Genomic DNA, 25,716 nt, shown 5'->3' on the forward strand with positions numbered 1-25,716 from the left:
AAAAGAGGCTTACATGCCACCTGAGCTGCTGGAAAGATGTTCTCGGAAAGATGTTCTTCTCCCTAAATCAGTGTTTCACAGCCCAGAAAGGCCCCTGAGGTTTACCCTTCAGTGACTGCCCTCATGTACGTGTTTGGGCAGTAGTGCAAATAAGATTGGGCTGGCAGTGATGAAAATGGAAGAGAGGGTGAAGAGAGGGTGAAGAGGGGAGGGAGCTGTAGAACGGTTGAACAGGAAAAGAATGAGGTGACTGAGATGGCAGGTTGGTGGCAGTGGGCTCACTGGTCTATATCAAGACTCTGAGAGTAGGGGTCCACGCCCTGGGTGGTGGGTATCATCATCCCCCTCTCTCCCAGTTCCTGAAAGAATATGTGGCGCCCAACAGTATGTGGAAGCAGGATAAGTAGTTTGTATGTGGAAACAGGATAAGTAGTTTGTAGTGTGTTGACTTTCTCAGCCTGACGAAAGCCTGATCTTGGAATTAGGGGAGGGTCTGGAAAAACCCCTTTATCACCATCCCCTTAGCCTAACCAGCCGTGCTTCCAAATGGCTACGGGATGATTAACAATCAATAAGATGACAGTTATTGAGAGATGATGATAGGTCAGGTAATGTGCTAAGCACTTAGGCATTACCTTTTTTAATCGGCGCACCTCTGAGCTGGGTTAATTACTGTTTTGTAGATGATGAAACTGAGGTATGTAGCTACTATACAGTACAGCCAGAACTGGAACCCAAGCACTTGGATTCCATCCCCCGCCCTCTTTTAACTACTACACCAAACTGTCCAAGGATCCTAGATCCACCCCATCCCCTCTGTTCAAAGTTGTTTTCTAAAAGGGGGCTGGTGGAGCATGATGAGCAAGCTACGTCGTGGTAGCCGGGCTCTCCCAGCTTTCTGGTAGTTACACAGTAGCTAGAGCTCTGTGAAGCAGGACTGGTTGCTGTCCCCCTACGAAACACTGCATGAAGTGGGTGTGACGTAGAAAGTCACCTATCCAGCCTCTCTTCACGTGTGCTGGGAAGTGGAGAAGGACGAGAGGACTAGAGGTTTGCTTTTCATCTTACGTTGTTAAGGTTTAAGGTTTATGTTAGTGTTTTTCTCTAGCCTTGATCAGAATGCTTATAGGTGATTTCCCCTGTGACTGGGGGGGAGGAGGGGGTGGGCAGAAAGACTAGCATATTTACCGTGAAGATAAATGCCATCCCTGCTTCCTGATAGGCTTTTCTTCGTTAATCTATGCTGTGCTTAAAGAATTATATATCAAATGCAATTCTGGTGAAAGAGAACTCATTGACATTACATCAAGAATTGTCTGCCTTTTTGATTCAGAATATGCTGCGGGGGGCGGGTGGGGTGGCTCCTGTTGAAAATAAGGAGGATGGGGCTTCCCTGGTGGCACAGTGGTTGAGAGTCCGCCTGCCGGTACAGGGGACACGGGTTTGTGCCCCGGTCCGGGAGGATCCCACATGCCGCGGAGCGGCTGGGCCTGCGCGCCATGGCCGCTGAGCCTGCGCGTCCGGAGCCTGTGTTCTGCAACGGGAGAGGCCCGCGTACCGCAAAAAAAAAAAAAAGGATGAAACATGCAATAAATAGGTAATAGAAATGAGAAGAGCTAATCAGTCAACTAAGAAGAAATTCTTAACTCAGATCTGATGAAGGTATTTGATCCTGAAAGGACGTACATTTGAGGCTGTGGCCATTGTTTCACCTTACCTCCACTGGGTTCTGTTTTAGGGGCCCATACTGATGGAGCTGCAGACTTACCGTTACCATGGGCACAGCATGAGTGATCCTGGAGTCAGGTATGGTCATGGGAAAACTGAGTGTGGTGTCCGAAGTGGATGGGCTTTGAATGGTGCTACTTAGATGAAAAAGCAAAGCATTTCAGTGTGTGTTTGCTTTTCGAAGCCAGACACCAGTTGGCTTCATGCATTGATTCAGTAGTTAGTCTGAGCCTGAAAGCCGTGCCTGCCAATAAGTTGGTTCCAATATAGAAAGCATTCTGAAAATTCCTCTAGTGTGTACATGCTAGTTAGCATGAGCACCAGTAAGAAAACAATTGCAGAGAGGAATTGTTGCATAAAACAGGACTGATGGTAGAGTAGTATACTTGGGGGCATTTACCTTTTGTAGGCATTACCCCAGATTCTCATGGCATATTTATTCCTCTTCTGGCTGGAATGGAGCATATGTTGAAATAAATCAGTCAAAAAAAAAAAAGGAGTTTTGTCACCTGGCAACTCTGGCATGTAATGCTGCAGTCCCGGAGTGTGGCACAATTAAGAGTAGATTTAGTCAAAGTAAGCCGTAATAAGTCTTTGAGTATAGAATGAAGGCCTAAAGGAAAATGTTATGAAGAGCAGCTTACGTGGAAGAAAGCACTTGGTGTAATTCTGTTCTTAAAAAAAATGGTGGTAGAGCCTTTCTTTGCTTTTAGTGTTATTTTAAGTGCTGTAGGACAAGGGTCAGTTGTACAATCAAGAATCAGAAAACCTCCTCTCCAGGTTTTTGCCAGCCACACTGCTCTGTGGTCTTAAGGGAGAAAAGGCAAGGCACGGTTTTTTTTTTGTGCTTAGCCTTCTGCTGCCTCGAAGGTTATAGCTATCACCACAGAAAACCATCTCCCCTGCCTCCACCAGTACCTTCACGCCCTACCTCTAGATCAAAGTAGCAAGTTGTCAGAATGCCAGAGAAGCCAGGTGAATTGCCATTGTAGAGTTTTCTATAAAGACAGAGCAGCTCTTCCTTACAGAATATTAGGATGAGTTCTTGTATTTCGAAAGTATATAATTACTGACGTGCTCCCTCGTCTCAGAAACAGACTGCTGTGTTTCCTGGACTGTCTCTGCTGTGCCGGCGCTGTTCTTATCTACTTGTAACTCTGTTTCCCTCCCTCTAGTTACCGTACACGAGAAGAAATTCAGGAAGTTAGAAGTAAGAGCGACCCTATCATGCTTCTCAAGGATAGGATGGTGAACAGCAATCTGGCCAGTGTTGAAGAACTAAAGGTACAGTGACTCTTGATGGTTTAAAAGTCTGCCTTTGAAGGTTGGCTCTCCTTTTTGAGCAGTTTTTCTCTACACAAGAAGCTGCCACTCGGTAAACTAGGGAAGTAAATGGGAAAGTACATATTGTATTCGGTTGGCCAAAAAGTTCGTTCGGGGTTTTCCGAGCCATGTTGTGGGAAAACCCCGAAGAACTTTTTATTTTTCACAGGACATTAACCTCCTCCACCATCACAGTTCTTCTTTCCTAAAAATATACTGTAGATTTTTAATTCATAAATGTTCCCTCGCCAGGGTACATGTCTTAATGTTGGTATCTGTCCTCCAGAATTCCCCCTTCGTGGATCGTTGTGTCATGTTTAAGCTAACATTTTCCATAATAATATGTATACTGCCGGTACCAGTAGAGAGTTAACAACTAGCAAGAGGTTCCCAGTAGAACAAGTTGGTACCTAAGCTGCTGTCTATTCAAAACATCTCTTGAACTGTAATCTGATTGATTTTTAGGAAATTGATGTTGACGTGAGAAAAGAAATTGAGGATGCTGCCCAGTTTGCTACAGCTGACCCTGAACCACCTTTGGAAGAACTCGGCTATCACATCTACTGCAGCGATCCGCCTTTTGAAGTCCGGGGTGCAAACCAGTGGATCAAGTTTAAGTCCATCAGTTAATGCGAGATGGTACACCTTCAGTGGGCTATTCGGCAGCCAACTGTAAGGAATGCTTTGGGGTCTCAACGAGGAAAAAAAACCCATAGAAAGAAAGTGTAGATTTAGATAGATAGATAGATAGATAGTATAATTGCATGTGGTTTGTACAGTGTTGCATTAAAAGATACAACGTCTTTTAATGTTATATCTTAAGGATAGTATGGATCTTATTATAAAGGTTATTTTAGTTATTATGTACGTCTAAAATAGGTAATAAGAGTTGGCTTAACCCTCCTTCAAATTACTTCTTTAAAATAGTTCTATTTGGTTTAGTTGTATACTAGTTTAGCAACAAATACTTTTTTAGTTACTAAAAGGAGAAACAATTCCTTATATGCCTGTCCAACTCTGCCACCTTTTTGTGGGGCGATATCATTGTCCTGTCCCTCCCAGTGCCCAGCAGCTTACCTGGTGTACCCTAACGTGCACACACGCCCCCATTTGTGTGCATGTCGGTGCTGAAGCCTGTTCACACTGAACCATCATTTCTCCTTAATAAAACACAATATTTATTATAACCAGGCAGGGGTGGAAGGACAATTCGATTTTTAAATAAGACTACTTCATTTTAAAGGCCAAATAAGTTAGTTTTCTCCATTTATACATTCAGTATCAATATGAAGCTATTTTCTTAATAGTTTTCTATTTACAGTCATATCAAACATTAAATACAAGGCATATTCTTATCAATTTTATCTTTTTTGAATTTTAAGTGCAATTCCAGTTAATAGTAATGTACGGAATGTGTGATCTAAAACAGTGATTCCCAGCCTTTTTGTTATTTTAAACACCTGTTGTTTCACCTTTCCAGCAGATATTTTTCCATTGAAGTAAATTAAGATTCATTTTTAAGGATTCCCTAATACTCTGGGATGTCAAGACCAGGTTTTACAATCACTGTTTTCACAATACATACAAAGTTCTACTCACCTTGAAAACATGTTGAGAAATAAAAGGTTAAAATTTTTTCCATAATCCTTTAAAACTTCAAGTGGTGTTTTCCTTGCGTAAGTGCAGCAGAATTCGTGTGTATGTTGTCAGCTCCTTGCTCCCTGTGTCCCCTGGCTTAGCTGATTGATTAAGCCTCATCTTGGGTTGCCGGGGCCCCCTGAGCCTGTCTTCTGTACTGGGAGACTGCAGTCCAGAGCCTGCAGAGGAGACAGACCACCACTACGAAACAAACAGGAGTCGTCTTTAGAGAGTCGTAAGAGAAGACAACTTCAAAGCAACACGGCAGAATACTTCTTTAGGAGCCCTTATGGCAAAAGCTATAGTCTATCCTTCCAGACTTGTCTAGATTTGCTGTCTAGTCTTAAAAATGCAGTCCCTAACTTGAAAACTTACTTTAACTAAAACAGGAATATGTTCTCTTCACATATGGAGGTGACACTTGTGCCTTAGCAGGAGTGGGACGTGGCCTGAGAGGTACTGTACAGGAGTGCTGCTGCATCTGTGCAGAGCAGGCTATTTAAGATGACGTGGGGATGAGAAGGCAGGGTGCAAGTTAAAGAAAGAAGGGTTTGGGTGTAGCCCACTGGCATCTCATGTCTCGCTTCACTCCCAGCCAGGCCGGTCTCTTGACTTTTTCTATTGGGCCTTTAGCTTCTGCCCTCTCTCAGCTTTTCCCCAACTTTAACCTTGAAAAACTCCAGAGTTTGGAGTGAGGTTGGTAGTTTTTTTTCCTGACTGAGCCATAGAAAAGGGAGTTAACGTTAATGAAGGGGGGAAAGTTACCAGCTTTTGTTTTCTACTGCTTTACTTAAAAGCCTAATTACAGGGGCTTCCCTGGTGGCACAGTGGTTGAGAGTCCACCTGCCGATGCGGGGGACACGGGTTCGTGCCCCGGTCCGGGAAGATCCCACATGCCGCGGAGCGGCTGGGCCCGGGAGCCATGGCCGCTGAGCCTGTGCGTCTGGAGCCTGTGCTCCGCAACAGGAGAGGCCACAACAGTGAGAGGCCCGTGTACCACAGAAAGCCTAAATTACACCAAAAAAGTCATTTTCTGTTCCACAAAGTGTTTTGAAGCTATTCTTACCGTAGTCTTACCGTAGTCTGAGGTATCTTAGGTCTTCCTTAGTGATATCATTAAGAATATCAGAAAGTGTAACATTCTTCAAGAATCTGAAACAAAGATCAAATACATTAAGAGCTAAGCAGCTCTGTAATGATAGCACAGGAATGGTTTGTTTGGTTGTAAGTTTACCTTTTCAATTGTTTTCGTATCCGCTCCTTGCAGTTGCAACCAGTCGACAAGCTCTTTTTCTGTTCTCTGCCCATAAGACCGAGGAGGGGAGGCTGAGTTCTCTGTAATCTCTGTAATGATTAGAAAGTTATGTTGTATACTGATGTGTAACAGCAAAATTCTTCAAGTAACAAGTTGGATGAAATAAACTATTATTCCAGAATGTGATGTGAAAAGGAAATGGATTAAACCTGGCTCAGCTGCTCTGCTACACACTGTGCAACAGTCCATAGTCCTTGGAGTCACTTTCCAGAGATTAAAAATGTTCCTTACCTGTGATACCTCAAACTAATTATCTCCTACTTTAAATGTGTATTCCCATTTTTAAAATGCCTTTTCTAAGGAATCATATCCGCAACTGCACTGGAATTCAAATGAGGAAATAGGTTTTAATACTGAGATTAATACTGAGATTTTTGGCCTCAGCTTATCCATTCCCCATTCCAAGAGCCCTTTTGGGCACCAAACGCATAAGGCTGGTTGACTGAGGTATAATTTATGCCATAAACTACCCTTTTTAGGTATGCAGAGCTAAGAACTTTGACAAGCAGAGTCACGTAGCCACCACCACAATCAAGACAGAGAGATTTCTATCACGCCAGAACGTTCTCGTGGCCTTTTATCATCAATTCCACCCCCCCACCCAGTTCTATTTTCTGTCCCTGTAGTTTTGCCTTTAATAGAATTTTCTATAAATGTTCTACATTTATGGGATCATAATATGTAGCCTTTTGAATCTGGCTTCTCTCACTTGCATAATGCATTTGCGATTCATCTGGTTTTGAATGTACTGATAAGTTCCTATTTATTATTGACCAGTATTCCGGAATCTTACTGGAGTACTTACTGGTCTGATCGAGAATAACCTCAACTGTTTCAAGGCTGACTAGAATACCAGCCAGATTTTGAATGGTCTCACACACACATAAGTCAGAGCAAGTGGAAAATCACTCACCATTAGATTTGAATTGTAACTGCAGGTGATACAATTCTTGAGTTTTCTGTTCTAGGGTTTGCCGTAGAAGATTCTGGTACTCTCTCTCTCTTTTTGAACTAGGTGTTCCAGAAGTCTGGTTTAAAAAAAAAAAAAAGCCATCCTCCAGAGAGAGCCTAATACCATTCAATTCAATTCAAACATTTGTTGAACAGAGGTTTAAAAAAAATAAAAAAGGCACAATCCCAGCGATCAGTCTAGTTTCTTCAAAGTTGTGTGATCAGGTTTCAGCCTGTACATGAGCACCTTTCTTGTGCTTCCTCCCCTTGTAAACAAAGACCAACGCTCAGGGCGTGGGTATATGTTGCCTCAGAATATGTATCATGAACCAAAAGATAACCTGATGGTGATCAGTAGAACTCAGCCAACTTGTCTCCCTAAGTCAGGTCAAGTCGCTGAAACTAGTGGTCAGGCCCTTCCCTCCTCACCGGAGAGTAAGCCAAGCAGACAGAAGCCCTGCTGCTGTTGGAACAGCTAGGGGGAAGGAGGAACTGCAGGAAAGACTCTTGCTGCTTGGAAGGTGAGAGGGACACTACTGCGAACACTTACCCAAGACTGCGCTAAACGCTTCACGGGGCTTGGTCTCACAGACACTACTCGGGACAGATGTGTTACCCTCGTCAGCATCACTCAGGGCCAAAGGTGCCTTCCTGCTGTGCCCAGCAACAGCTAAGGCATCTCCATCCTACAAGGGCAGGCGTGTCTGTAGGAGCTGTGTGTCTGTCAGCCATTCGCAGTCAGGTGCTGGCTGCTGTCTCATTACTAATTCTGAGATGGAAGATAACAATATTGACCCTGGAAAGGAATAACCTTTGAACCCATATTAAACATTTTATGAATCTGGTGATTATAAACCTTACCAGAAACACATTTTAAAGAAGGGCTAAGTATTACTATCAACTTTCACATTTGTCATTTTTTCAAAACTTAAAGTTTTGCCACCACTACCAGTTAATTAAAACTGGGCCTTTCTAAAAAGAAATGATTAGATCTGCCTAAAATTAAACTTCAGAGATCCCTAGGGGTGTGTACAACTTTTCTTCCGAAATAGGTATGCCTGACACTGTTTGTCCCCATTAAATTTTAGCACTCCCAATGACCACTGGGCAACAAGGCATCATTTGGAACCAATACCAACTAGTTTGCTAAGCCCACTGATGACGTGGTTCCCCAGCGCAAATGGGAATCTTTTTGTTCATTTAACAAATATGTTTTGAACACCTACTATGTGCCTGGAAATAAACAAAAGAGCCCAACTCTTGTGGGAACCTCACGGCAGTGCCAGGGTCCGCTGTCGGGGAAGGCGGTTCACTAATGCCTGCCTGGGGATCATGACAAAACACAAGGGAGAGATTCAAAGAGGACAGGGCAGACTTCCTTGGGGTCAGGGTTATGGGATACCTGTCCATCGACGCAGTGCTAACTGACCCCCAACTCAGCTACTTCGGCAGGGGCGGGCTGCAGATGTGCCCCCGAGTTGCTGGACCCACACACCATGTCAGGGAACCCACCTCGGTAAAGAGACAGGGAAAAGTCTGAGATGCTGCTGCCTTTAGTATGGATTGTGGCAAGGCACTCTACTTCTCTGACTCCTAGCATTGAAAAAAAAGGGAGGCATCCTTCTAGTCCCCCAGTTGAAGCTGAGAATATCTCCTTGCGCAGTTCCTTGGGGGATAAAGATGCTTTTCTGAGACCTGGGTGAGGCACTCGACCACTGAGTTGACCGGCTGGTCCGGGTCATTGTCCCACCCCTGCCCACCTGTTGGTCTCCTGCCTGAGCTTGCTCAGCTGGAGGCTCAGATGCTGCTGGTGGAGCTGCTGGGGCTGGGCCTCCTGGGCAACTGCTGAAACGGGCCTGCTCCACCCACACGCCGCCTGCGCCTCGCTCCCGCGTGGGTCTGCCGGGGCATAGTCCTCTTCTGCCTCATCCGTGTCCTTATCCACCCCTTTGGTCCCTGAGACAGCCTCAAAGTGGGCTCGGAGCTCTGTGGAATCACGGAAGAAAAGGACCACGGTTCAACAAGGCCAGGGCTTGGTGTAGCTTATGTCCCGGGCCAGCAAACGTGGCTGTTCAGAGGCCGGCCAGGCCACTGCGACGCTCCATCAGGGGACTGCTGACTTTATAAAACGGAGGGGAGACTATTTCACTTAGCTCTGCAGTGAAAAGATGGTCCCCACCACTTCACAGATAAGGAAACAGACTTCAAGGTGTTTAGTTAGCCAAGGGCAGTTTTAAAAAGGGACAAGCGGGCTTCCACCCAGGCCCGTGCTTTTACTACAAACACTTTCCTGCTTGGACTGGGGAATAATGAAGTCCTGGGGTTTAACAAGCCACTCCCAGAAGCTGAGCCTGGGCAGAGTGCATTCAGGGGAGCAGGCAGAGGATGACAGGGAGGGAGCAAAGTAATGAGAGGAAGGGGCAATGTTAACCGAAGCGCCGCATAGCCTCCCTTCCTAGGAAGAAGGCACCGCGGAAGGAGAATCAACTTGGGTACTAAGCTGCTCTAACATTTCAAAAATAGAGCCTATAAAAAGCCAAAGATGTCTGTAGCTGCCACATGATGATTCTGAGAGAGGAGACTGAGCCGTTAAATCGTCAACCGACTAGGAGGCGTTGCTGAGCACACAAGACGATGCACTGTAGGAGCCAGGCCGTCAGGCTCAGTGCTCCTTTGAGATCCTGAGTTTAGTCTACCTGCGGTGCGTGCTCCTCAGTTATGCCTAGGGGCATGTAAAAATACATCACCAGGAGATGTTCTCAGAATCACAGAATCTTGGCCCTAAAGGGGTCTGTGACATCATTTACTTAATTGCAGGGACGGACATAGTCAAGATGGGAAAGGGAAAGCAGCAATTGGTGAGTACAGAGGACCTGTCTGACCTTTTCCATAGCCACCTGAAGTTGACCTTGACCGAGAAGAGGGCCCTTACCTGGGATGAGGATGGTGACTGCAGCCTGCACCGCTCGACGGATGATGTTGTCCATCGCAAACATCCAGTGGGGCCTACTTAAGTGGTTCCTCAAATTTTTATTTACCTCCAAATCACAAAAATCCAGATTTCTGGTCCATTGTACTTTTAAGAAATAGTTCTTACTAATTCGAATTTGCTTCTACTCTGAGATAAAGGGTTAACCGTGCTGCCCTGAGTTTCTGCCTGACTTATGTTTCTTCTGGACTGAGTCTTCCTTTAAGCTGACCCCAAGTCAGACGGGGGTCTAGGGGACAGGTACAGAGATCGGAGCTACCGCATGGGCCTCTTCATTGTTTATTCAACGAACATTTATGAAGCATCTATGAAACCTCAGGCTCTGTGCTGGGGACTTGAGACACAAAGCTAAGCCAGACACGATCTTGGGCCTGGAGCAACTCACCTGTTCGGGCAGACACATAAGCTTAAACCCCACACCTACCCAGCTGGCAGATGCCACTCGTTCCCAAATCCTACACTCCTGCTCTCCGTGGCCATAGTGCAATCAGACCAGTCACTTGTATACACATATTCAAGTGTTTAGAAAACTGCTGACACTCGGGATTCAGGCGTAAACAGGTGAGAAGAGATGGAGAGTACGGGAGATGATGGTAATCGAACTCCATGGTCTTGGCTGTGAGCCACTTGAGTGGGCTTCCTACCTTCTGGCATGTTCTCTAGGGCCAAATGGAGCACTTACAGCATCCTGAAATCCAAAGAGTACCAGATGAATCTGATTGATGGACGAGCTGTCAAAGTCCAGGTCCACCTTTAGCTTTGATATCGTGGATGCCGTCACCCTGTGGTCCGGGCAGCGGACCAAGTCTCTCAGGATCGCAATTATTTGCTTGATGTGGCCGACTGAGAGATGCAACTCTTCCGAACTCTGATCGCCAACCCCCACCCCCTAAAAAAAATCAGTCACTGAGTAATTCAGAGAGAGGGAGGGAAAATCCAAGAAGTACTGTGGGCAACTAGATTAACCAGACTGTCCATTTGCTAATGGAACTGGGGATTTCCCAGGCGAGACACGGTCTCTGGTCCTGGAATTTCTCCATATCCTTCCTGTTAGAGGGTTATGTGGCCCCCTTCTCCTCTCTGGCCCGCAAACAACAGAACTAAGCCCCTCAAGGAAAGGTCTGCCATCCTGTTTAACTCCTTGTAAACCACCTTCCACCCCCAACAGGCCTTGTCACAACGCACAGTTCATAGTGGGCAGTGGCCTCTTGCTAGAAGGACCTTTTCCCATCCAAAATGAGTTAAATCTCAAATATTTCCATCCGTAACCTTTCTTCCTAAAGCGGCTGTTCTCCCAGCTTCTGAGGGCAACTGGTGCAGCTGGGGGTTAACTGGCTTTGTGCTATTTGCTTGTTTTCCACCAGGAGGCAGCACTGCCCCAATCAGTGCCTGGTTTCACTGCAGTGTTCCGCAAATGCAAACTCAGGCTTCAATGAAGTCTTTTTTTTTTTTTTTTGTATTTTCTTTTGTTTTGTTGAAAAGGGAAGGACGTTGGGAAACACTTAGGGTGGTTCTTGTAACTGTGCAAATGTTCTAGGGTAGCAGGAACACCCAGTCCCACTTGGACCTCTTCTGGGATGGGACCTGGCCTTGGGCGGAGGGGGTGGGATTGCAGCTCCCGCACTCGGCCTGTACCTGGGCCACGCACTCCTGCAGGTTGGAAGCCAGCTGGTTCTGCTCCCCCAGAGGATTCTGTAGAGGACGGCACGGCGCTCGCTGTCCTTGCGCAGCAGGAAGAGGCCCGGGTCGCTGTCCTCCAGGGACGAGGCTGCGATCCGGTCCTCTGAGGCCGAGCTCTCATCAGGAACACTACGGACACACGCAGGCGACAATCCCGCCTCCCAGGGACACCGTGGGGGAAGGGCTAAGAGGTGGCTCCGCCGCAGCCCCACCCTCAGGAAGAGGCACCAGTGTTAGGGGCGAGGGGAAAGACGGAGAAAGGAGGGAGGGGGAAGGAGGGGGTAAGAGGGAGAGAATAAGGGGTGACAGGGGAGGAGGAGGAAACAGGAGGGAAGAGGAAGCGACGAGGGGGAGGGGAAGAAGAGGAGAGGGGGAGGGGAAGGGACAGAGAGTGACCTCACTGCCCTCCTCTCTCTGTCAGTGGCCGCCCCGGCTGCCCTGCTGATCCTGCAGAAAGGAAGCGAAAGCCCTTCGCGGCCATCTGGTTTACACCTGGGAGGGACTCTGTCCCCCGAGTGGGGGGTGGCCGTACCTGAGCAGGTGTCTGAACCGGTGCGTGGGCGTCTGGGACTTCTGGAAGAAACACGTCGGGCTGGGCACTGGGAGTCTGGGGAGACCGAGCCATGGCTCGCTTGCTGCTGCTGCCGCCCATCAGGCTCCCCCGCCAGGGGCAGGGCAGCGTGGCGCGCCTGGGACCCTCTGTGCGGGGCAGCCGGGGATGGGACGGTGAGCCCCAGGCAGCCCCTTGGGCCACGTGACGCACCCAGGGGCCTAAGCCCGCGCTGCTCTAACTGGGGGTGCAACCGATCACCCAGGGATCCTGGGGAGATGGAGGTTCTGCTTCAGCAGGTCCGGGATGGGCCCGAGACTCTGCATTCCTAACCAGCCCTTCGGACACGCTGAGACAGCGAGTCGCTCTCTGGGTGCAAGATGCTGAGGCACCCTGTCCCGGCTCCCGACCCCATCCACACCGGGACCACTCCTGTATCACTGCCCGGTAGGACCTACTGCCCCAGAAGGTGTTGCTTGCTTCGGTGGCCTGCAGGACAGACACCCTTTAACCAAGGTCGGGAGCAGCACAGGGTGACAGGCCAGGCTCCAAAAATGAAGCGCCAGGCTCTGCACCCGGGGAAGACACAAAACCCCAGCCAGGGTACCTCCCACCTCCCTCCCTGGCACAATCCCAAAGGAAAGGCTTTAACGGAGCACTGGGTAGGTGAGGGTTCATCGCTGTCACCTGTGGGGCTCCCTGTGTCTCTGCGTCCCACACCTAATGCACCAGCCCCACCGCTCTTCACAAACACGGGCACCATGTGGGAAGCTCAGCGTTCGGGAGAGCCGTCACCCCTGCCATCCCAGCAGGCCTCACCTGCCGGCTTGAAAGCAATTCGGTTCTTCTTGCCCTTGCTCACCTGCCTTAAGAAACCCTCTTGGAGCAGTCCAGCAGCGGTGACACGTTTGTGGGGGTCAGGCTCAAAACAGGATAAAACGAAGGCTCTAGCTTCCGCTGAAAGGGTTTCTGGAATCTCAGGGTGAATCTTAAACATGCCCACCTGCAATGAAGGCAGAGGTGACCGACGAGACAGTGTGGTCTCGGGCAAATCCAGGTGTACATACCTTCCACACAAAGCTCCTGTATCTGCCATCCTAGGAGGGGCTGATGATGGATTCCAACAATGGCTTCAATGACTGGTATCCATGTCCTAGCCCCGGCTGGCCTCTGGGGACTGACTTTGCTTTGCCCAGTAGATTGTGGGGGAAGTGATACTGGTGGGGGGTTCAGAGCCTAGGCCTTAAGAGGCCTTGGGGCTTCTGCTCTAGTCCTCTTGGAGCTCTGAGATCACTACGCAGGGAGGACGTCCAGGATGAAGGGCCACGTGTGAGAGGCCCTCTGAGAGCATCGCGCCCTGGCCTCTCAGTCTCTACGCCTTCACAGCCCAAATCTCCAACCTCCAGCTGTAAACCACAGGCAGAGCAAACCTGGAGGCTGGTAACTCAGGGCCCAGGCCCTCATCCCCACGGGGTGCAACTGGCTGAGGGAGGCGGCGCTGCCCTTTCCTGTTCAGGCTCCTGCTGCAATTTCTGCTTCAGCTCCACTGCTGGCCAGCTCATCATCGTCCTGCCGCACGCTCTCTGTCCCTGCGCCCTGTGGGGGAGCAGGAGTTCGGGCTGAGTCGTCACATCTCACTGTGACACGGGAATAATTCCACGAGTCCCGCTCATCCATCCTGCGTGACCGTTCCCATCAGGGACGGCTCTCCATTCATCTGAGGAGTTGTCATCTTTAAAGTTCACGGTCTTCTCCTCATCGTCTCCAAGCCCACCCAATGAGCCAGGAGTGGAAGCCATTCTGTCCTCCAGATGCACCCCATTCCCGGCTCCTCGGCGACCGTGGGGCTGGCGCGGCCTCCCCTGCCCGCTCAGTGAGACCGGGGCGCTGCCGAGAGCAAACCGCCAGCCTCCGACTTCACAGCCTGAAGTCCCTGCACCAGGGGCGCACCAACCGCTTCTCACACGCTGCTCCTCATGGGCAGGATGGAGAGTTTGGCATTGAGGGGAGGGGGAAGTGGGGCATTACTATCCACTGGGCACACGTGGCACTTAAACAGATGAATAATTTCTAGCGATCTGCTGTACAGTGCTGGACCTTGAGTCAACAATACTGTTAACGGTAAATCTCACGTCGTGTTCTTACCACAATAACACAACATTTTCAAAAAACGAGTTTTGGATTTTGAGAACACTAAACACTGGATAGAATTCAACCCACAAGATCTGAAATGCAGGGCACATTCCAGCTGGCACCCCTCGCCTGAGGGGTGGGGATCTAAGGGCACTAGGGGGGTCCAGAGACAAAAACTCAGGACAAGAACTCAGAGAGGAAGGGAGTAGCTTCTCCCCTGGCTCTCAAGAAGAAAAGTGCAAACATGGGCACTACGTTTTTTTGTTTTTTGTTTTTTTAAATAAATTTATTTATTTTTGGCTGTGTTGGGTCTTCGCTGCTGCGCGTGGCTTTCTGTAGTTGCGGCGAGCGGGGGGCTACTCTTCGTTGTGGTGCACGGGCTTCTCACTGCGGTGGCTTCTCTTGTTGCAGAGCACGGGTTCTAGGCACGCGGGCCTCAGTAGTTGTGGTTCGTGGGCTCTAGAGCACAGGCTCAGTAGTTGTGGCACGTGGGCTTCAGTAGTTGTGGCACGTGGGCTCTAGAGCGCAGGCTCAGTGGTTGTGGCGCACGGGCTTAGCTGCTCCGCGGCATGTGGGATCCTCCCGGACCAGGACTCGAACCCATGTCCCTTGCATTGGCAGGCAGATTCTTAACCATTGCACCACCAGGGAAGCCCACCAGCTGCTATTTATTCCGAGGCCTGTAACTGAAGCTGCAGGAAGACCTTTGCCAGCCCCAGGTGGCTCCATCCTGGACAGACATGGAAAGGCTGGAAGGTCACTGCTGCCTGCCAGCCGCGGTGTTCAGGGTCTTGTTGGGATTGCAGGTGCCAGGAGACACTCGTCAACTTGAGATCTTGGCTTTAGGGCTATCTCACAGCTGCTGGGAGGGTGGGAAGCTCAGAGAACCTTCTGCAGGGGCTGGGCTGAGGAGTGCACCAAGGCATCAGAGCACAGGGCGTTCAGAACCCGCTGAGCAGGCTGCACCCGGCTCATGGGCAGAGCCCTGCACTCGGGCCTTTGAGCTCCTTCTGCCGAAGAGACTGAGCCAGAGGGCCTGGCAAGGATGCAGGCGGGGAGGCTGTGGGGCTGACAGGCCTGGGAGGCCACCAGGCTTGGTAGAGAAGCAGGAAGAAAGGCCTCTGGAATCACGTTCCATCAGGCTGCTTCCAGGTACTGTGACCTTGTCATCCGTAAGCAGTGGCCACTTAGCCTTCCGGGACCCTGCTCTCTTCCTTCTTATCTTTGGGGCAAACAAAAGTGCTCCGCGGAAGGTCAGTGCTGGTAACAACCTCTGAAGGCTACAGCTGCTCTTCAACTTCAAGCGTCCACGGAGCCAGAAGCCGCAGACCTGACCTTGGATACACTGGCTGTCCTCGCATCAGCTTCCCTTGGGCTCGCAAGCAAGCATGTCCCTTCCCAAGCGAGCGCGTCCAGTGTAAAGCCCCACCCATAGGGCCAGTCAACACACGGGTCACCCTTCCTGTCAGCTCTGGGAAGGCTTTTAAAAGGACAAAGGAGACAGCATCTGATACCCAAAGTTCCTCCTCTCCAAATGTAGACAGAAACCTGTCCTCCAAAGACACTCACCTAACGCGGCCCTTGAGCCTTACCCAGTGTAAGAGCACGTACAGATTAACTAAGAAGCTTAACTCCCTCAGTTGGAAAGAAAGAAAGAGATACCCCCCACCTTTCTTAGAGCATTCACTTTAGAAAACCTGTCATTCTAAGTTCTGTGTCTCTCTTCGAGATACATGTAAACCTTTTAAAAAGCCAAATAAGCCTCTTGCCAGAAATATCTTTCTCAAGGACCTGGGAGCCATCTCTTTGGAATGCCACCACCGAGGAAGGTAGCGCTCCGATTTCCGGGTTTCTGTGGGAAAGCAGGAGCCTAACTTCAGTGGAGTCTTTTGCTCCAGAACTACGTCCCGTCCTAAAGGTTTGAGAAGTTGATCTTTCCTTTGGGTAAAGCCAATTAGCTAACACAAGTGGTCACCCTAGTTGTCAGGGGAACCTCGGGCGAACTCCTGTCACCAGTGGTGCTGTCTAGTCCTTGCACCTGAGGACTAGTCAGCATTTCTCTTCAGAACACGGATGTAAAGGGTTGCATCTGCTTGGCTAGAGGAAAGGCCGAGTTCCGCTTTCCAGTCTCTTAGCGCTCCTCTCTTGTGCCTGTGACGCACATCACATTCTGATTTTATGCTTATTCAAAAACAAAACAAAACAAAACAACCTGTATGCTTTCTCTTCCACCTTTGTGGAGAGGTTTCTGGATTGGGAGATTTTTGATTTGAATTATCTCTCTCCAACACCAGCAACCTAAATCATCCAACATGTCTTACTTTGAACATGGCTGCCTGCGGTTCACCGAGCTCATGGGACGGAGGCCTGCTGCTGGCCATCTCAATGACGGTGCAGCCCAGGGCCCAGATATCAGCGGGGGCACCGTACCCACGAGGTCGTCGATCAATAATCTCGGGCGCCATGTACTGCAGAATGCCTACTGGGAAAAAATACAACAAAGATGGTGGGTACCATATTGTTTAGAAACTAAGTGGACCATTAGTAAACGAGCGTGTGAACTTTAACTCTCGTATTAATGACACACGGGGGCCGGTCTCATGCGTAAATGATGTCACTGCATCTCTTCTTTGACCAGACACATGCAACATGCCTTTCTTTAACACTAGTCAACGTTGACAGAGGATCACTCAGCCCCTCGAAGGAGAAACGGGCCCAATCTAATTCAATCAACACATATTAGTGCATGGCAGATACAGGAGGACCAGAATGTAAGAAATGTGGTGCCTGACCTTTAGACACTGCCCAGTGGAGGAGACGTGGTGACGAGGAGGGTGGCGACAAGGAGGGTGGTGACGAGGAGGGTGGCAGTGGTGATGGTGAATGTAGGAAGTGCTCTAACAGGTATACACAGAAGGCGCTGAGAACATGGATGGAAAAGTGCTTGATTCTGCCTGGTTTGAGTCAGGGGAAGCTCTAGGTGTGTCAATTTGGGTCTCTGAGAAATAATACCAAGTCAGAATTAGACATACAAGAGATTTACTGGGAGAAGCGGTATGACAGATAAAGGGGGAGGGAGCAGGCTGGGCAGGGGGAGCTGTCAGACTGCAGTGCAGGTCTGACCCCTGCGAAAGGAGCAGGAAGGAAGCATCCTGATGGCAGAGCACCTCTGAGACAGCTTTGGCCAGGCCGCCGGAGAGGCCCTGACCCAAAGCTGCCCACTGGAAGAGTGCCACACTGGTTCTAGTACCCCCACCACGCTCGGTCATTGGCCAGGAGCAGGCAGGGCAAAGCATGACCTTGCCATGAACACAGTGGCCAATCCAAACGGGTGGTGGCTGGGCTGCCAGCGAAGTAGACTCCTGCCAGGAGGCTCGAAGAGGTGGACAAAGGAACAGGAGAACTTCTGGGCAAGGTGAAGAGCTCGAGCCAAAGCCCGTGGGTGTGAAGTATAGAGTGGACCCAGGAGCGCTGTGCGTTCTGAAGGCTCTGGCTTTGGACTTTCTCCTGTGGATCACGAGCCACCAGGGGCTGCCACAGGGAAGGTGGTGATCGGGGTGGAGGGGGGGGAGAGGTTGATAGAGAGATGGGGCGGGGAGGTCAATCAAGGGCGCTAAGAGTAAAATCTTGGGTTTCCCTTGAAGCTAATCCTGAGGCAAGAGGCGAGGGGAACGTGGAAGCAACGACAGCAGACGCTACGTGCTGGCAAGGAGGTCTATAATAAACAGCGAGCTCAGAAATTATATTGGCCGTGGTGTGAACAGGGAACACCGATGCACAGAGAAATTCCAATCTCTGCCTCAAGATCACAAAACCGAAGTAGGTTTCCTGAATCTTGATCAATGAAAATGAAGGGCTCATTGGTTAAAATAAGCTTGGAGACGCTACCTACTACATCCTTCTCCTCTTGAACATCCAACGCCTTACCAGCTTGTTTCTTTGCCATGAGCATTTTAAAGGCTCTAGGACAGCTCCGACCAACAGGACGTTCTGCAATAATGGAAATTTCTATTCTGTGCAGTTCAGTACGTTAGCCACTAGCCACGTAGGACTGCTGGGCTCTTGAAATGTGGCTGGGGACACTGAAGAAATGAATGTAAATTAAAAAAATGTTTAAATTTTATTTCATTCTTCCTAATTTAAAGTTAAATATACATTAAGTTGTATCAGTGAGTGCAAGAAATCAGCAGGGCAAAAATGATGGCTTTGGTCTCCCGAGCTGAAAGCCTGGTGGGCAAGTGTTCAGTTGGCTGCAGGGTTGGGCGAGATGGAGGCTCGTAGCACTTGGTGCACTGTCAGGAAATCTCAGAGCCCCAGGAGGGGAACTTTCAGTGACACCACATCCCCTACAGGCTCCTACTACAGTGAACAACAGAGAGAGAGGCCTTGGCAGGGAATGTGCCTTCTAACCAACCCATAATTCATTAACTTAGGAAAGACGTAACATTGTGCTGTTTATTAAGCTGTCATCTCTCAGCTCTGCTATGCTGGGTCTGGGACTGTGCAAACCACACTTCTGCCTTGTCTGCTGCTCCCTGGTGGGTTGGGAGGGGGTGGGGGAAGAGAGCATGCCTGTGCACAAGCGACAGGAAGGAGAGGTTGGTTAGCAAGCGTCACTTTGGACCCTCAGGTGGTTCCAGTAGCAGCGCTTGGCTCATTACCAGCTTTTTTGTCCCCCCCCATACTTCCAGAACCAGCCTCATCTTGCCCCCTCAGAGTTACGTGCTCCAGCCCAGTGGCATCCCGCAATGAAAGGTTTGAATCCCACCCTCCCCTTTGTTCCCTCAGGCCCTAGGGATGTAGGCTGCTTTCTGATAACTCAGTCCCAGGAAACAGTTCTTTCAACTAAATTCTCTCTGTAAAAATAACTGGGGTGATTTCAATGTTCCTGCCTGGATCCTGACTAATATAATCTCTAAAAGTTAATTCTTAAAAGAGCAAGAAAATAAACTTAGAAAGTTATGCAGCAGTAGAAAATAGCACTAAACCAAATTGCAATGGCTTACTGACCCTGACTGAACAACTGTCCTTAGTACAACTGTTTCACAATTGGAGCATTAGTCTGCTTAATGCTAAATTTGGAGATTTTCTTTATATGGAACCATAGTGAACATCACTCTTTCTAAAGGTAGGGACTTAGCAATGACATCCGTATTAGTTATTTACTGCTATATAATAAATTACCCCAAAGAAAAATGGAGCTGGAGGAATCAGGCTCCCTGACTTGAGACTATACTACAAAGCTACAGTAATCAAGACAGTATGGTACTGGCACAAAAACAGAAACACAGGTCAAGGGAACAGGATAGAAAGCTCAGAGATAAACCCACGCACCTATGGTCAACTAATCTATGACAAAGGAGGCGAGGATATACAATGGAGAAAAGACAGTCTCTTCAATAAGTGGTGCTGGGAAAACTGGACAGCTACATGTAAAAGAATGAAATTAGAACACTCCCTAACACCATCCACAAAAATAAACTCAAAACGTATTAAAGACTTAAATGTAAGGTCAGACACAATAAAACTCTTAGAGGAAAACATAGGCAGAACACTCTTGGACATAAATCGCAACAAGATCTTTTTTGACCCACATCGTAATGAAAATAAAAACAAAAATAAACAAATGGGGTCTAACTAAACTTAAAAGCTTTTGCACAGCAAAGGAAACCATAAACAAAACAAAAAGACAACCCTCAGAATGGGAGAAAATATTTGCAAATGAAGCGACCAACAAGGGATTAATCTCCAAAATATACAAACAGCTCATGCAGCTCAATATCAAAAAAACAAACAACCCAATCAAAAAATGGGCATAAGATCTAAGTTGACATTTCTCCAAAGACGACATACAGATGGCCAACAAACACATGAAAAGATGCTCAACATCACTAATCATCAGAGAAATGCAAATCAAAACTTCAATGAGGTATCGCCTCACACCGGTCAGAATGGCCATCATCAAGTAGTCTACAAACAATAAATGCTGGAGAGGGTGTGGAGACAAGGGAACCCTTTTGCACTGTTGGTAGGAATGTACATTGGTACAGCCACTATAGAGAACAGTATGGAGGTTCCTTAAAAAACTAAAAATAGAACTACCATGTGACCCGGCAATCCCACTCCAGGCCATATACCCAGAGAAAACCATAATTCGGAAAGAGTCATGCACCCCAATGTTCACTGCAGCACTATTTACAGTAGCCAGGACATGGAAGCAACCTAAATGTCCATCAACAGAGGAATGGATAAAGAAGATTTGGTACATATATATACAATGGAATATTACTCAGCCATAAAAAAGAACAAAATAATGCCATTTGCAGCAACATGGATGGACGTAGAGATTGTCATACTGAGTGAAGTTAAGTCAGACAGAGAAAGACAAATATCATATGATATTGCTTACATGCAGAGTTTAAAATAAGGGTACAAATGAACCAAAACAGAAGTAGAGTCACAGATGTAGAAAACAAACTTATGGTTGCCAGGGGGTAAGGGGGAGAGGAATAAATTGGGAGATTGGGATCGACATATACACACTACTATATATAAAATAGATAACTAATAAGGATCTACTGTACAGCACAGGGAACTCTACTCAGTACTCTGTAATGGCCTATATGGGAAAAGAATCTAAAAAAAGAGTGGATATATGTATAACTGATTCACTTTGCTGTACAGGTGGAACTAACACAACATTGTAAATAAACTATACTCCAATAAAAAAAAAAGTAACTTATTGCATGCTAGGAAAAAAATTAATAAATTACCCCAAACGTTAGCAGTTTAAAACAACAGTTATGATCTCACACAGTTTCTAATGATTGGAATGTAGGGCTGGTTGTGTAACAGCTGGGACGGGTAGATCTGGCCCAGGGTCTTTCATTAGACTGCAGCCAAGGTGTTGGCTGGGGCTGCAGTCATCTGAAGGCTAGACTGGGGCTGGAGGATTCACTTCCAAGCTCACAGGGGGGTTGGGAAGAGCCTTTGTTTTCTCACCACATGGGATCCTCCATAAGGCTGCTTAAAATACGGCTTCCCCCAGAGTGTGTAATCCAAGAGAAAGGAAGAGGAAAGCCACACTGCCTTTTCTGACCTAGCCTCCAGGTCACACACCACCACTCTGTCCTAATCTATTCATTAGAAGCAAGTCACTAAGTCCGGGCAGTGTTCAACGGGAAGGGAATACAAACAAGGCTGTGAATACCAGGAGGTGGGGATCACTGGGGGCCATCTTGAAGGCTTCTGGCCACAACATGTGACTTTCAATTGGCACTCAATGGCTTACAAAGCAGCTCCATGTAGCACTGTCCATCTGACTCTCACAACTCCATAAGCACGGGCAGAAGAGGTATGATGTACTGTTGTTCCCATTTTACATATGGGGAAACTGAGGCTCAGAGAAGCTAGGGAATTGGTTCAAGCTAAAGCCCAGGTCTTCTGTCTTCAAAGCTGGAGCTACACACCATGACATCCCTGATCTAAGCAATGGATCCAGGAGAAGCACAACTGAAGAAAAAGCTGCCTGATTAAGAGCAGCTGATGCAAGAATTTCCAAAGCCATAATCTGACTTCCTTCCATATAACTTTCTTTCTGTATTAGGCCCAGGGCAGTAATAGCAAACTGGGTGCTCCATTTTATTTACTACTGTATTCACAGGGAAACCATCCAGTCACGACAAGCAGCCAACGATGAGAGACAGATCGCCACAACTATTTCCAAGAGTCAAGGGGCCATCCCGGGGCAGCGTGCATGTGGTGGGTGTACATCAGCTGCACCAAAGACTGGCTTCTGTGGAGAAAACCAAGTGAAGATGCCATGGGGGTGGGGGAGCAAATGAATGGAGAGATCCTGGAAATGTTGCTCGCCTTAAATCTGGCTCTCTTAGGGGTTTCCTATGGTCCCTCAGGTATCTACACGGGTGCAGTAGTGCAGAGTTCAGGACAAGGTGATCAGGAGACCCACAGGCATCAACCCAGTCCCCTTGGGACATGAAATCCATTGGGGGCTCCTGGACAACGGCCCAAGAAGGATTTTCAAATTATCAGCAAAGAAAAGACATGACACGGGACAATAATTTAGGAGTTTTGACTGAGGGGCCAAGATATGATCTGGATACCAAGACAAGGGGTGAGAGAGGGACCACAGACGCCTGTTTCTATGGCGGTCTCAGATAACTGGTTACACAAGCCATGGGCCCCCAGCCCAGGGGCCTCCCACCCAGATCAAGGGTTAAAAGGGGTGAGAGAGCAGAGCCTGCGCTGGGAGGTGTACCCTCTCTCATTACAGGTGTTGGGGAGGAGCTGTCCCCAGAAGGGTGTGGGCCCATGGCGACTCAAGCAACTCAACATCCACCCAGGATAAGTGCACTTGAAAGGAGGCCACACATGTTTGCACCTTCTACAGTCCCCTTGAGACAGTGTTAGAGCCCAAAGTTTCCAAATTTAATATCAATAAAGTAGCAAAAAGAGAAGTAAGGTGCAGCTTTCCATGCCCCCGGGGTCACCCCAGTTGCCCTGCCCAAGGGATGGGTCTGGAGGGAGGGGCCACCACTTCCTCCCAACCCAGAGCCTGTGAGGGCTCCTCACTGGGCCCACTCAGAGCTCCATATGTATGTGTCCCCTGCAAAGAAGCTGCACAGAGGACTGGTTCCCATGGGAGCAAAAGCAGCTGACAGCAGCAGAGCGGGGACCATATGGTCTGGGAATATCACCGCACCCTCTTGACAGCGGGTAAAAAAGGGACACCAGATGCAAAAGCCGTTGTAGAAATATTGCTTTAGGCTCTTTTTCGTTTTTTGGGTTCTTTTGGCCATGCGGCTTGCGGGATCTTAGTTCTCCAACCAGGGATTGAACCCGGGCCCTTGGCAGTGAAAGTGCAGAGTCCTATCCACTGGACCACCAGAGAGTTCCCTGATTTAGGGTCAGTCTGCCTGCCTGTCTGTCTATCTATCTATTTATTTATTTTTGGCTGGGTTGGGTCTTTGTTGCTGCGTGCGGGCTTTCTCTAGTTGCGGCGAGAGGGGAATACTCTTCGTTGAGGTGTGCGGGCTTCTCACTGCGGTGGCTTCTCTTGGTGCAGAGCACGGGCTCCAGGTGCGCGGGCTTCAGTAGTTGTGGCACGCAGGCTCAGTAGTTGTGGCTCACGGGCTCTAGAGCACAGGCTCAGTAGTTGTGGCGCACGGGCTTAGTTGCTCTGCGGCATGTGGGATCTTCCCAGACCAGGGCTCGAACCCGTGTCCCCTGCATTGGCAGGCGGATTCTTAACCACTACGCCACAGGGTCTTTTTTAAAGGGAATCCTGCCCAAAGACAGCCTTCCAGGCCTGGTTCCCTCAGTAGAAAAAGATGGAGGGGTAGTTATAATGTGCAGGGTAAGAGACCAGGGTGAGGAAGCAAGGTGGAGTCAGCCAAAGGAGAGGCCCCTGTCCCGGACATGGGAGTTATATTCAGAGGGGTCCGGCTGCAAAGAGTTAATAGCAACCATCAGCCAGACCCAGAGCACAGGAAGCCAGCTTAGCACAGTGCTAGTCAAGTGACACCTTTCTGCCCCTCTCCTCTCCTGTCCACATCTGGTGAGCAGGGAAAGAGGTGAGGGAGGGAGCAAAGACCGACACCCCGACCAGTGCGGACGGGGAGAGGAGTCCACCCTTTAAATAAGGACGAGTGTGTGGACGAGTACAGGCAGAGCCCGGAGATACTGCAGGTTCGGTTCTAGACCACCACAACAAAGCGAGTATGGCAATAAAATGAGTCAGGAGTTTTCCGGTTTCCTAGTGCATGTAAAAGTTATGTTCACACTATACTGTGGTCTATTAAGTGTGCAGTAGCATTATACCTAAAAAAACAACATACAGACCTAAATTAAATAATACTTTATTTCTAGGGACTTCCCTGGTGGCGCAGTGGATAAGACTCTGTGCTCCCAGTGCAGGGGGCCTGGGTTCGATCCCTAGTCAGGGAACTAGATCCCACGTGCATGCCGCAACTAAGAATTCACACGCCACAACTAAGGAGTCTGCGCGCCACAACGAAGGAGCAGGCAAGCCACAACTGAGCTGATGAGCTGCAACTAAGGAGCCCGTGAGCCGCAATCAGGGAGCCCGCCTGCCACAACTAAGAGCCGGTACAACTAAATAAATAATACTTTATTGCTAAAAAGATGCTCACCATCATCTAACAACGCAGGATTGCCACAAACCAATTTGTAAAAAAAAAAAAAAAAAAAAATGCAGTATCTGCGAAGCGCAACAAAGCAAGGCGCAAGTAAACAAGGCACGCCTGTATACCTGCCGGAACCCTTTCAATGACTGGATTCAGAATTCGTTTGCTTCTCAAAGTGCCATTAAGACTTTCTCTTTGTTTCTCCAAAGACGACATACAGATGGCCAACAAACACATGAAAAGATGCTCAACATCACTAATCATTAGAGAAATGCAAATCAAAACTACAATGAGGTATCACCTCACACCGGTCAGAATGGCCATCATCGAAAAGTCTACAAACAATAAATGCTGGAGAAGGTGTGGAGAAAAGGGAACCCTTTTCACTGTTGGTAGGAATGTAAATTGATACAGTCACTATGGAGAACAGTATGGAGTTTCCTTATGAAACTAAAAATAGAATTACCATATGACCCAGCAATCCCACTCCTGGGCATATACCCAGAGAAAACCATAATTCAAAAAGACACATGCACCCCAATGTTCATTGCAGCACTATTTACGGCAGCCAGGTCATGGAAGCAACCTAAATGTCCACTGACGGAGGAAGGGATAAAGAAGATGCGGTACATATATACAATGGAATATTACTCAGCCAGAAGAAGGAACAAAACTGCCATTTGCAGAGACATGCATGCAGCTAGAGACTGTCATACAGAGTGAGGTAAGTCAGACAGAGAAAAACAAATACCGTATATTAACGCATATATGAGGAATCTGAAAAAATTGGTATAGACGATCTTATTTACAAAGCAGAAATAGAGACACAGACATAGAGAACGTAATGATACCAAGGGGGAAAGGGGCAGGGTGGGATGAATTGGGAGATTGGGATTGACATATATACACTATTGGATACTATGTATAAAATAGATAACTAATGAGAACCTACTGTATAGCACAGGGAACTCTATTCAGTTCTGTGTGGTGACCTAAATGAGAAGGAAATCCGAAAAAGCGGGGATATATGTATATATATAGCTGATTCACTTTGCTGTACAGTACAAATGAATGCAACATCGTAAAGCAATTATAATCCAATAAAAATTTTAAAAAAAGAAATAGGGATTGATAAAATTAAAAAAAAATTCTCTTTGTTATCGAAGTGTGGCTGGAAGAGTCACGGGAAAGGACCATTGCCCTGAGCAGGCGTGGGAGACAAAAATAAAAATAAAAATTACAC

At 48.1% G+C, this 25,716-nt stretch overlaps 2 protein-coding genes across 4 annotated transcripts in view; one reads left to right on the forward strand and one right to left on the reverse strand.

Annotated features, from left to right (window-relative positions):
• Nucleotides 1–6,125, forward strand: part of PDHA1 (pyruvate dehydrogenase E1 subunit alpha 1) — a 34,747-nt gene extending 28,622 nt beyond the window's left edge. For all 3 annotated transcript variants that reach the window (XM_032619351.1, XM_032619348.1, XM_032619349.1), the window contains exons 9-11: nt 1,739–1,806; nt 2,904–3,012; nt 3,517–6,125. In XM_032619351.1, coding sequence (XP_032475242.1) covers nt 1,739–1,806; nt 2,904–3,012; nt 3,517–3,681 — 342 coding nt within the window. In that variant the 3' untranslated portion in view covers nt 3,682–6,125. The remainder of the gene's footprint in view (nt 1–1,738; nt 1,807–2,903; nt 3,013–3,516) is intronic.
• The window catches only part of MAP3K15 (mitogen-activated protein kinase kinase kinase 15), a 148,967-nt gene continuing 128,037 nt past the window's right edge, over nt 4,787–25,716 (reverse strand). The window contains 15 exon segments of the mRNA XM_032619352.1: nt 4,787–4,881; nt 5,762–5,831; nt 5,924–6,033; nt 6,918–7,005; nt 7,008–7,032; nt 8,716–8,941; nt 9,888–9,993; nt 10,627–10,812; nt 11,580–11,626; nt 11,629–11,753; nt 12,157–12,218; nt 12,221–12,250; nt 12,253–12,323; nt 12,994–13,177; nt 16,629–16,786. Coding sequence (XP_032475243.1) covers nt 4,799–4,881; nt 5,762–5,831; nt 5,924–6,033; nt 6,918–7,005; nt 7,008–7,032; nt 8,716–8,941; nt 9,888–9,993; nt 10,627–10,812; nt 11,580–11,626; nt 11,629–11,753; nt 12,157–12,218; nt 12,221–12,250; nt 12,253–12,323; nt 12,994–13,177; nt 16,629–16,786 — 1,571 coding nt within the window. The 3' untranslated portion in view covers nt 4,787–4,798.

This window comes from Phocoena sinus, chromosome X, assembly GCF_008692025.1.
Source record: "Phocoena sinus isolate mPhoSin1 chromosome X, mPhoSin1.pri, whole genome shotgun sequence".
NCBI lineage: Eukaryota > Metazoa > Chordata > Mammalia > Artiodactyla > Phocoenidae > Phocoena > Phocoena sinus.